General features: G+C 31.3%; 1 protein-coding gene across 2 annotated transcripts in view; it reads left to right on the top strand.

Moving 5' to 3' along the window:
* The window catches only part of HUWE1 (HECT, UBA and WWE domain containing E3 ubiquitin protein ligase 1), a 595,188-nt gene that overhangs the window by 248,639 nt on the left and 334,165 nt on the right, over positions 1–12,384 (top strand). For both annotated transcript variants that reach the window (XM_085806998.1, XM_085806999.1), the window contains exons 36-41: positions 991–1,233; positions 5,078–5,230; positions 5,376–5,494; positions 5,624–5,705; positions 6,209–6,376; positions 6,493–6,722. In XM_085806998.1, the coding sequence (XP_085663124.1) occupies positions 991–1,233; positions 5,078–5,230; positions 5,376–5,494; positions 5,624–5,705; positions 6,209–6,376; positions 6,493–6,722 (995 nt within the window). The remainder of the gene's footprint in view (positions 1–990; positions 1,234–5,077; positions 5,231–5,375; positions 5,495–5,623; positions 5,706–6,208; positions 6,377–6,492; positions 6,723–12,384) is intronic.

Below are 12,384 nucleotides of genomic sequence, written 5' to 3' on the forward strand. Positions count from 1 at the left end.
AAGAGAATGCAGATATTAAACAATTTCCCTGTAATACGTGAGAAACATCAAGTCTCTAAATCACTTGCAGAGTAAACTCCAAATCTCGGTTCACCTAACTGCCAAGTCTCGCAACTGATAAAGAACAGGCTGCATAGCAGTTGGGCCTGCACTTATATACTGTAGGATGGGATTTTGAAACATCTGATGACAAGGCTTTCAAAATAGGTTTATTTGAATCTTCCAAAAAGTTGTCAAGTTTGGTGAGAAAATTGTTACTAATTTGGTGACAAAAATTGCCGCCAAGGCCTGTTAAGAATGAATTTCTGAGTGTTGTGTCCTGCTTGAGCTGTTTTTACAATTCAAATATTGACCTCAGAAATGAAAGATCTATAGTTCTATATGGAAAATAAGCACTTAAATGCAAAACAGAAGGCCACAAATTTGAATAAATGTGAAATAAACCCTGAAATTATTGTCCTAAAGAAACAAATACATAAGTAAAAAAATGCACAACACTACAGTATAAGGGAAAAGTGGAATCAAAAAAGGATTTGAATATTTAAAGATATTTATAACAGTGTTGAATCTTTTTCTAGTGGGAAAGAATCAGATCTGAGTGATCAAAAGTTTTAACAAAGGGACTTACCACAAATCCATTAATAACGTAAGTACAAAGGTATTTTTAAATGACCATCATTGTGTAAGTGAAGTCGTCAGACTATTGGGGATGATTTTATAGAAAATGTTCCAACTAGCATTTTTTTTAATGACAGGAATTGCATATGAAATAGGTAATTTTTATTTTCTGCAAAATGAGGAGGTACAACTCGGATTTCATTTGTCTCATTATCATTTCTCATTATGAATGTGAGGTAAGGAGAAACAAAGAGAAGTTACAGTAAAAGTTTTAGGTCATAATAATTGGTTGGTCAACATGTAATGCTGTAAAAAATTATCTCTTATTTGTTTTATGCTAAATAGAATATTTTCAAATTTTCTTTCTATTAGGTGGAAAATGAACCAAATAAAACAGATGAACAGAAGGAACTTGAGTTTGAGCAGCAGCAAGAAGAACCACTCTCCACTCAGACACTGGATTTATTTACAGAATATATTGCAGAAGCCTGCTTGAGGTTATCAGATGCTTTACCAGAGACAGTTCACAGGGTCTCTGAACTTTTACTAGCTGTTGCTGAGAGAAACGGAGAAATCTGGTGTGATAACTTTCTTGTTGATCGTTTTATTAGGGAGGTATGGTTTATTCTGGTGACAAGATGTGTTCTCTTAATTTTGTATCTTATGCATATGTGCATACTTAGGTTTCATGAATGGGAAAAAAATAATTTACTTACATCACATGGTAGTTATTTACTTTAACACATTATTATACATCATGTAATTTAAGTAAATATTTTTTCGTATTCTTGAAGATGTAAAGATAAGACGTAATACAGTAGTTCATGGCTATTAGAAACTAGATATTATGTATTTTCATAGACTATCTCTTGTTGCCTTATTTTAGCCATTACTCGCAGTTAAGTTCGGAAGCATTTTCTTGAACGAAGAGGTGATATCCACAACCGCATTTCTGAGCATCTGTGCTTTTGCACTTTAAAATTTTTTTACTAGTTTTTGTCAATTTTATACATTTTTTTAACTTTATTTAGTTTTGATATTTCTTCAAGACTTAAAAACAGACCTCTCATTTCCTCATAGTGTTAATCTTTGACAATGCTGCTTTATTTTTTTAAAGAAGTTTCTGAAATGGGTGTTTCAATTAGTTTGAGTGAAAAAGCAAAATCTGGAAAATAATTATTATTTAAGTTAAAGATAATATATAAATGTGGCAAGTGAAATGGAGAATAGAATATTGTAACATTGATGAGTTGAGAAAGTGTTTTTAAGTGACTCTATTATGTCTGCTTCTTAATCCTCATCCTCTTGAAATTAAAAATCAGTATCTGGTTATTGAGTGAGATGTAATTGTCTTTTGTCTTTCTTCATGATATGTAAAGATTATGAAACTGGGATAGAGAAATGTAACTATTTATGTTGCAAGAAAAGTTCTATTTCAGAACTTGGTGAAAAATCTAATGTCGTGTATGTTCTTGCATAAGTAGTTTCCTTTGCGTGCTGATGTGTTACTGATTGTGAAGTCTTCTAAGGCATCAAATATGGGCACTTTATTCTGAAACTGAGTTGCCATGTTATAGGCCTGTTTCCACTGCTGCGTATATGTTTCTCCAATCAGCGAGCGAATTCACTTTGATTAACATCTGCAATCCGGTCGATGTGCGGTGACGGATGATGTAAGGATGAAGTTCAACATCTATCCGTATGCCTGTGGATGCGTTGGGGGTCACATGGTAAAAAAAGGAGGAATCAGGTGTAGTCACCAAAAATTAATGGTGGCAGAAGTAGCGATAAATGCTCTGTTAAGGAAAGAATATTTTGCTAAAAATTACTTATTTCTGAATTAACATTATAGTAAGAAATCTGCATGCTGAAAAAGACAACAATCAGCTGATTTTATCTAAAAAAAGTAAGATAACTGCAACAACAGTACTTTTTTGCAGATAAAGTCAGGTGTTCAAGAAATTCAGTTCCAGAAAATCAGCAGTAAAAATTATAATTCCAAGTCCATGAAATAGCAAAATTTGTCCTAACAATTATTTCCTAGTTCTGCATACTCATTTACCTTTAATGAAAATGAATGTCTGACTATATCAAACTGCTATAGTAAATTAGATATGATTTAAAAATTTGTTATTTTTTCTTTTGAAACAGGTAAAAACTAAAAACGTTAATTATAAATTGAATTTGATAGCCTTTTAAATATTCCACTTCATTAAAGAGTATGTTAAATTTGTATTTTTCTATTTATAAATATCTCTTTTTGGCTAACATATATTTGCACATGAAATATATTTTTAGCAGCTCATTTAACTTCAATCGGAACACCACTTTAAACCTAATGTTTTTTATAAAAAATGTACTAGAAACTTAAGAACAAACTCTGGTGAATTTTTTAGACAATAGTGCACTGAAATAGGACCAAAATATTTAGTTTTAAGAATTGATTTACTTGATGATGTATATAAGCCAAATTATGCATACGACTCCCGTGTGATGCTAGTTTAGTGGTAAAGCTGACGGTAACAAGGATTACCCTTTGGGGTCGTGAGTTCAAATCCCATACTCTTTTTGCACCCTATCTGCAACTTTCTTAGCTTTTTGTTCCAATGTGATCTATATTTGTGTTTTATAATTTGTTTCTATTATTATATGCATTAACTATATTGTTTTATTTATACTCTTATTTATTTAAATTTTCCCCGCAAAAATTTTTGAAAATTATATAATACAAATTTTAAGCATACCCTGTACATATAATATATATTTGAATTTGCTTTTTACGAATACAGAATATTTGTTAAGGTTAATTAAATTTCAATGACATTTAATGCAAACAAATAAATGATTAATTATTGCTGCAAACTAATTATAATATAATTGATTAGTTTGCAGCAATAATTAATCATTTATTTGTTTGCACTAAATTTCATTTAAATTTAATTAACTTTAAATTTGCTTTTTACGAATAAATGATTGTTAAATTCAAATTTCATTCCTTGCAGCGAAGGTGCAAGAGAATTATTTAAATTTAACTTTTTTAAAATTCAATTAACTATTCTTTTGAAGCACTGTACATTGTACATATATGTATATATATTTTTTCGTTTCACTTTTATGTGAATGTACATACATGTGCTCAGACTTTGGGATGTTCACGGCTCTAAACTTTCATTACCAATTAACATGAGACAGTATTAATGCCTGAAAAATTTTGTTAAGAAAAAATTACTATAAAAATTGCTTTTCAATTCAGTCCTCTCCAGCAGAAGCGCAGGAATTAATTAAATATTTCCATTTTCTTTACCTAATGTGTGTGTATATATAAAGAGAAAAAGCTTATTTTTATAACTTTTTCTATAAAAAGAGATATGAATTCATTGAATTTAGTAAACAAAACTTTTCTGTGTTCTACGTCAGGATCCATATCAAATCCAAAACAAACAATACTTGCTTAAGCGAGAAAAATTCAGGTGCTCAGCATCGTAACTCGCGAACTGGTTGTTTGGCCGCCAAATATTACAGTGAAAATAATCTATGGATACACGACAGTGGGAACGCTTTTACGGATGCTGTAGGTGTGTCTTCAATTGACACAACGTGTTCGTACGCAGTAGTGGAAACGGGCCTTAATAGTACATTGCAAGGTATAATGACATTCAGCTGTCAGTTGCAACAGATTTGATTAGCATGCAGAAAAGTTGGAAGTACAAAATGTTAGTGTAATAAGCCATGTGCTTGCATTTTGGGTTTGAGAACAAGCTCCACCAGTGTAATGATCTGTTTCCCGATAATTGGCTTGTTAGTGTTTTATATTTTCAACAACACATGGATGCTTTATGATACAAGAGTTGACTGCCAGATATTGCAGTTAAGGAAAAACGTTTTCCTACTTGGTTTACAATCTGATTTCATGAAATTAAAAAAAAAAGTTTTGCTATACAGGGATAAGATTTGAAATCTTGAATGTTTGCTTAAAATCATTAATGTGAATGATGCTTAGTGTTGCAATGATTGTCTTTGGATTTGGTGGAAAATATGTTTATGTTGCCAGGATTTTGTAGACTGCTGACACAGCCAGGACTTTGTAGGAATTGGAACTTTTTGTATATAGTTGCATGTTTTGACATCCCATCTCTATAAACAGGTATTCAGAAACTCAAAAGAAATGTATATGTGAGCATACTTTTATGTAGCACATACCCCTCATTGGATTTATATTTTCCAGAAATTGTTTAATTATGACGTGAATATTTGAAAATAACATGTCATTAAATTATTTGACTTCGATTATTTGTAAAACTGTTCTTAAGGAAATGTCATTATGTAAGTATTTATTTACTTTCTTATTTTCAAATTTTGATTTGCTGTGTTTTCTTCTTTTATTTCAGAAGTCTTACCAAGTATTATTGATAAAATGCCCTTATTTTATGCTTATATTTTTACATTTCTTTATTCTTAGATTTTTCATATTATGGGCCGCATGGTTCATCATCTATCTACAGACTACATACCAGAAGAGCGTAAAGGTTGGGGCATAGGTTCTAGGTTTCCTTGGTTCCGTTTGGAATCCAAACTAGCCGTGCGACTTCATTTGTTTACTCTCATCGTTGAGGTTATTTATTATTTTTTTCCCCGAGGAGTTTATTTGTATATCTAATTTAATTTATGCATGATGTTCAGTTTTCCTTTATGCAAGTTTCTTCCATTATGAACTATAGTTTGGCTAAATTTTTTAGTTTGATTTAAATTAATTTTAGGAAATGCCTATAACATGTGCAAGGGAAATGGAAAGAATTGGAGTACCTAATCTAATTATCAAAGTCCTGGAATCAACAGCTGCATGTATGAAACTTCTTCATGATGAAGCTACACCAAGGTAATTGGCATATTAAGATATAATTTGATATCTAAACCATCCAAATTCCATTTTATTCTGAAGTGTATTTGTTAAATGTGTAAAACGTGTAACCTATTTTTGAATGAAAATGCTTCTTTGATTTCAAAGGTGGTTACCATTTATGGTGATGCTAATTGACCAGTATGATAGGGGTGCAGAAATGACACATAGAAAAGCTCCCCTTCTTATGGTAAGTGTGGAAGTTATTTAGTTTATTGTAGGGAAGATAAGCTTCTTTTGTATGCTTTGTGTACTTTTGATTTTAATTCATTTTTAAATAATAACTGAATACTAACAGTGTGTGTTAAAATTAGTTTGTGTATTACTTCTTTCCCCAAATTTTTGACTTTTTAATAAGTGTCTAAATTTTCTGTGTTAAAAGTAACTTTTACATTGCTCCCTTCCTTAAAATTTTGACTCTTTAATAAGTTTCTGCATACAAAGTTTTAATACAGTACATATTTTTATTTTCAGAAAGATAAAACTGTATTCAAAATGATATAGCAAAATGATGTAGTCACTTATCATTAGCTTGCCATTAATCAATAATATAATTTTACTGTTGTGAAAAGTGTCAATAACTATAGATATGGATTTAACTTTACTGCATGTTTTACTTCAAGCAGCTGTAACACTTAAGAGTGTTTTATACCTTTGTATGTCTTTCATTTAATTCTTCTGATGCAAATGCAGGCACCTAAACGCCAGTGGAAGTGGTTTGATGATCGCAGTGGGAAATGGAACAATTATACACTGACCAACAATAAAGTTATTGATGATGCTTTTAAAGCAGGTGAAACGAGCGTGGAATTTACTGCTGGCCGTCGTAATTATGTTGTTCAGTTGAATACTATGACACAGGTAAATAATTAAAAGTCTGCAAGTTTTTGTGTATTTTTTTTACATTTCAAGTTAACTTTTAGTCATAAAACCTGGAAAACGTTTGTATAATAATGTGCATCATTTTGTTTATTTAGATAAATGAAGAAACTGGCAACTGGAGGCCTATTTTATTAGTATTGGAAGATAAACCTAACGAAATAAGGGATGAAGATGACATTAAAGGAAGAGATATTATTTTTGATGAGGCTACAGGTGATTTTGCAAGCTGTGTTCAGGGTATAGAAACGAGTTTCCTTGACACCCAGCCAGTCCAAATTAGAGTGATTAAGAAATTAACACCTCATCAAAATAAAACTTTAGTGAGGTAATAATTTATATTTTAGCTAAAAAGAATTTTTCTATTTTTTTAGCTGTTCCTTATTTATAGAATTGAACGTATATAGTTTTGTATGACAAATTTAATCAAACCATGTTATGCTTAATTCAGCAATAATGTTTTTACAATGCTCAAACAGGGTTCGTAGCAATCCTTATAAGTGCTTATAAGTCCTTATATTTGAAAATAAAATATAAAGGCCCTTGTAGGTGCTTACTTTTTCTTTAAAGCCCTTACTTTTTTGTTTTTAATGCTTATTTTTTGCTTTTAATGCTTATTTTTTGCTTTTAGTGCTTTTTTTAAATTTTTTTTTAATGAACACACTATTTTTCCCCCGTACCAAAGCCAAAACTAAATAAACAACTTTTCTTCCTAATATGGAATGTCAGGTTCATGCTCCAGGTCTGACATTATGCCTTAGTGAAAATGTATATTACCATCGTCAGGAAATTGCAGGGGAGATAGAAAAAGTGTGTAGGGTAACTATTTAGCACTTTAAAGGAGCTAAATGATCCAGGATGTTGAAAGATTCTAAATTTATAGAAATAATAAATAATCCAAAACATTTCTACATCTAGTACTTTGTTTTATATTAGGAACTGTGATGTAATGAACTTCCTCTTTTGTGAAGTGTTTAGTTTGACATAATTGATTGAATTATATCAAATAGTTGTAAAATGGTGCTGTCCTGTTATTGTGAAACAATTCATTTTTTTTCCATATTTCCTTTGGATATCCCCTGTAGTGTGAAAGTTCTGAAGTATAGAAAGAACACATTGTCATGTATTCAGATCCTAGAATACTAACTTGTGCTTCAGTGTGTTGAGTCAGTAACCTTTTCATAAATCAGTTCTCTTTAAAATCATGTGTATGACCACACTGTGGCATGTTTTCTGGCCTTGTAACATCATTTGAGAGAAAGCATAAACATTGCTTTTAGATGTGCACATGAAGTCTTCATATCACTGGTTAGTCAGACTGATCGAAGCTCATTACTGTAGGTTCTCTGTTACGAGACTTGTGGAAATTTGCTTTGGAAGAGCTATGCATTACACATTACAACATTGTTTTAGTTCCTTAACTATGGCTGTCAGTGTGTATGTTTAAATTTATTTACTTAAAAATCATGTATTGCTGCATCTTCAGCAACTGTGCATGGAGGTCTCGTGTTTCAAAATATCTGGCTGCTGTGGATTAATCCCATATATTACACAATTGTCAATCTCTAATTTGTTGTTCAAAATAGAGAAGTTGCAGATAGGGAAAATGTATCTTTTGACATCTTTCAGGAGAGAACTTATTTTTCAAATGCTTTTTTTATGTGTAGTTAATAGTTTTTTAAGGTAGGTATTGTGAAATCCGGTATGTATTTCTGTTTTAACAAAATTGCTCCTTTTCTTCTTGTATTTCCTTTTATATTTAAACTTGAAATTTTTAAAGTAATTTATTCCTAACATGGAACATAGGAAGTTAAAAAACAGGTTATGTTTATTAATGCAGATGCTCTCAGAATTATTGGAATGCTTAAGATTCTGTTATAAATGTACAGTAAAAGCCCGAGAATCCAGTATTCAACTAAACAAAAAGCTGAAATAAATGTAGCATTTTAGAATTTTTGAAAAAAAATCTCCATGCCCAAAAAAATGACATGAGAACTTTATTATAAAGCTTCTTTTGTTATTATTATTAGCACATGGTAAATTGTTGTTGGATACAGCACAAACTCCGAAATCTGAACTCGGGACTTTGGCGATTCCGGATTATAGACCATCAGTTGGTAAGATGATAAAATATGAAACCGTAATAAAATATGAACAAATAAAAATATGAAACCGTAATTTATGAAATAAAAAGTGATTATTATGAGAGTATCAAATTTTACAAAAAAGTGCTTGATATTTTTTTGGTTACTTTATTAAATATTTCTTTCAATGTAAGTTGTTTAAGTTGCTTTGTTTTTTGTGCTAATGCTTTCTCTTTAATTCTATAAACAGACATAATTTCTTGTTCAGTTCCACTGTTCAAGTCCTGTAATTGCTGTGTCGAGAATACCGACTAACTTGTCAATCGAAATTTTTTCGTTTTCAATAACCTCTCTGTCACTTTCTTAACTATCGGAAGCGGTACATCGAAACATGCATTTGCTTTGTAGATCCTTTGGCAGCTCCAGAATCAGGAACTCTTTTTGACATAATCAAAAGTTCAAGCTTACTTTTCATAAAATTGCTCTAGCAGTCTGCAAAAAATATTAAGGTGGATCCAATCAGAAGATTAAGGAACAATGCAATCTGCAACATTAACTGAAATAGATAATTAGATAATTTAGCCTAGCTTATATCTCCGGTTATACATTAAATGCACATGTGTAAATGCATATGCATAGAAAGTTTGTAGCTTTGAGGTCTGGATTTATAGATCATGCTGGATTATGGACGTCCGAAATATAGACTTTGTACTGTATTGTCATTTCATAACAAGTGAGACTTTTATGATAAGGATAGTTATTTTTTAGATGTACGTGATAAACCTCGTGCTTTTTCAGAAATCAATTAACTGAACATTTGAAAAGTTTGCATTAAAAAATATGTATTACATACTTATAAACTATTGTTCATCCTTCTCAAAAATCAATTTTCTAAACAAAAGTTAGTATTTTCTTGAACCGTTTTAAAATTATTTTCATTAACTTCCTTTCTTTAAAAGTTGAAATCGGGCAATATCCCTATCCTATGCTCCTATCCCCTTTCGAATAAACCAAAACCGAGTTTATTGTTTCCATTTTGTTGTTTTCCATTTTGCACTTTTATTCCATGTTTTAAAGCATTTAATACAGTACAAAGTCCGTAATCCGGATTCGTCAGGACTTCGGCGGCTCTGGATTAAGGGTTTTTCCAGATTATAGATCATCAATTTAAATCTGGTAAGATGGCATGCAGAAATTATAAATTAAAAATATGAAGCCATAATTTATGAAATAAAGAGGAATTATAGTCTAAAGGGTATCAAAATTTACCAAAAAAAAAAAAAAAAAAAAAAAAAAAGCTTAATATTTATATGTTTACTTTATTTAACATTTCTTTGAATGTAAGTTGTTTAAGTTGCATTGCTTTTTGTGCTACACGCACATGCGTAACATTAAACGCCAATGCGTCAGTTTGTGGCTTTGAGGTCCGGATTATAGATCATTCCAGATAATATACGTCCGGATTACAGACCTTGTACTGTACGTTAACTTAAAATGAAAAATATTACTTTTGCATTAATTTATGCAATAATTTAATTTTTTAGAAATAGCTCAATAGTTTTACTTTTAAACAATGGTTTTGGCTCAATATAATAGACATGTTTAATTAATTCATCAAAATGTTATCGTTTGAGACGTCAGGTAAATCAACCAAATTCAAATGTTGCCGAGCCTCGGGTATAAAATTATTTTTCAAACCAATTATTCATTAATGCTTATGTCATCCATGCTGTTTTATTTTCACAATATACGGAATTATTCAAAAAGAAAGCAGATTTCAAACATTTATTTCTTCCAAACTACCAAAGATAAAAACATGATTCTAATGTGGATAGAGAAAATAGATAAAATGGATAGAGAAAAGTTTACAATTATGGTATGCATTCAATAACTGCAGTTTATATGGCTTCATGTGCAGATGATGTTTTAGAACTTGCCATACCGTTGGTTGAGGAATTTTAAGTTCCTTGCTCGCAATGTGGATTTCTTTGGGCTCCTTTCGTAAAGTGTATGAATACACTCGACGTTCTTGTTTGATGTGCGTGGATGTCCCGTGCTTTTCCCTTTGCAGATGCAACCATCTTCTACGAATTGTCGATGCCACTCGTAATTTGCTTATGACGCGGTGGTTGTTTATTAAATTGGCAGTGAAATGCTAGCTGAACTGCAACAATGGACTCTAGTTTTGCCAAATATGGAACACAAAAGACTTCTGCTGTGGTGTCGCCACCATTTCACTACAGACTACCAACCAACAAACAATACCGGAACTAACAATAGCGCCAATGCGTCCATGATTGGAACTTTTACCCGTACTAAATTGTACACTTTTCTCTATCCATTAACGTTACAATCATGTTTCTATCTTTTGTAGTTTGAAAGATATACATGTTTGCAATCTGCTCTTTCTTTTTGAATAACCCTGTATAACGTGGATATTTTTTACTCCTTCAAATGCTGGAGGTCGTGGATTTTTTCTGACTACTAAAAGTGCACACTTGTGTGTTCCTGCAGTATTTGTGCATGCTAAAATTGCTAGTTTCGCTTTGGAATTTTTGACACCAGTTGTAACCTTTTCTGTTGAGAATGCTAAGGTATTTCACGGTACATATTGCCAGAAAAGACCAGTTTAATTAGCGTTGTAAATTTGTTCTGGAGATAGCTTTTCACTATTAATGACTTCAAGGAATTTATCTGCAAATAGTTCAGCAGCTTCTGTATAAGCTGAAAGTTTTAATTGCCTTAGACCATGGCAATTTTAAAATTTGTTTAACCAACCTGTCGAATACATGCACTCAGTTTTAAGTTGATTTCTTCATGAAATATTTTGGTTTGGGCCACTAGCTTTGGACCTGTCAATGGCAGGCTTTAGGTGTAATGCAATCTGACCCATTCAGTTTATCAGTTTTTCATTCGTCACTTTTAGCATGACGAATAATTTATATGTGATTCGTTGCAAGTGGGGAGTCACAATCCTCAAAAAGTTCCTTTTTGTTGTTGTTTTGTTATTTCATATACAGTTGACTTTCAGTGCCATATTGCTCGTATAATTTTGAGTTGTATATATATACCTTTATCCATTTTTTGCAGCAAATCTATTTCATGGACATCGAAACATGCTTTCTATTTGTAGATCCTCATTCCAACTCCAGAATTTTAAGCTCTTTTCCACATAGTCGAAAGTTAAAGCTTAAGTTTCATAAAATTGCTCTAATAACAACAGTCTGGAAGAAAGAAAGAAAAAAAAAAAAAAAAAAAAAGCTGGAATAAATTAGAAAATTAAGGAGCAGCACAATCTACTGCATTAACTGTGCATTAGAATCAGTAAAGGTAATTTTAGCATAGCTTAATAGCGTCCGTTATACATTATTGGCTGTGTGTCACAAGATTGGCGATGCAAATTTTTTTTTTCTTGCTCCTATTGCGTACTGAATTAAGTGTGAATTGTATTAAGTTTAGTTACTTACAATAGCTATGTTTATTTCTTGCACATGCTTAAAACAAAACTGAGTCCTGAATAAATAAACTCCCACGTATACTTCAGGCCTAATCTAGGGTAGTCTCTGCAGGTCCTAAATTCTGCTACAAAGCGCCTTTCTAAGGTCTAAGTTTTCGCCGTGCCTAAACTTTGCATGTTTAATGTGAATATCATATCAGCTATCCTTAATTAAAAAGCACTAAATGTAATCTTTTGGCCTATGGGTTTCATTAACAAAATCTTTTTTTAGTATATGAAAAGAAATTTTTGTTGAATTTTTTCTCGTCAACATTTCTTAGAACATTTAAAAATCTATAATCATCGTGAAGCGTAATGTTAGCATAAAAGGTTGCCATACTCTTGTTATTCAATTATTAATATAAAAAAAAAGTTAAGACATTACTGTGAGTTATTACTTCAGCTGTCAT

This window comes from Stegodyphus dumicola, chromosome X1 (assembly GCF_044657685.1).
Source record: "Stegodyphus dumicola isolate Sdum_Otavi_A_Nest chromosome X1, ASM4465768v1".
NCBI lineage: Eukaryota > Metazoa > Arthropoda > Arachnida > Araneae > Eresidae > Stegodyphus > Stegodyphus dumicola.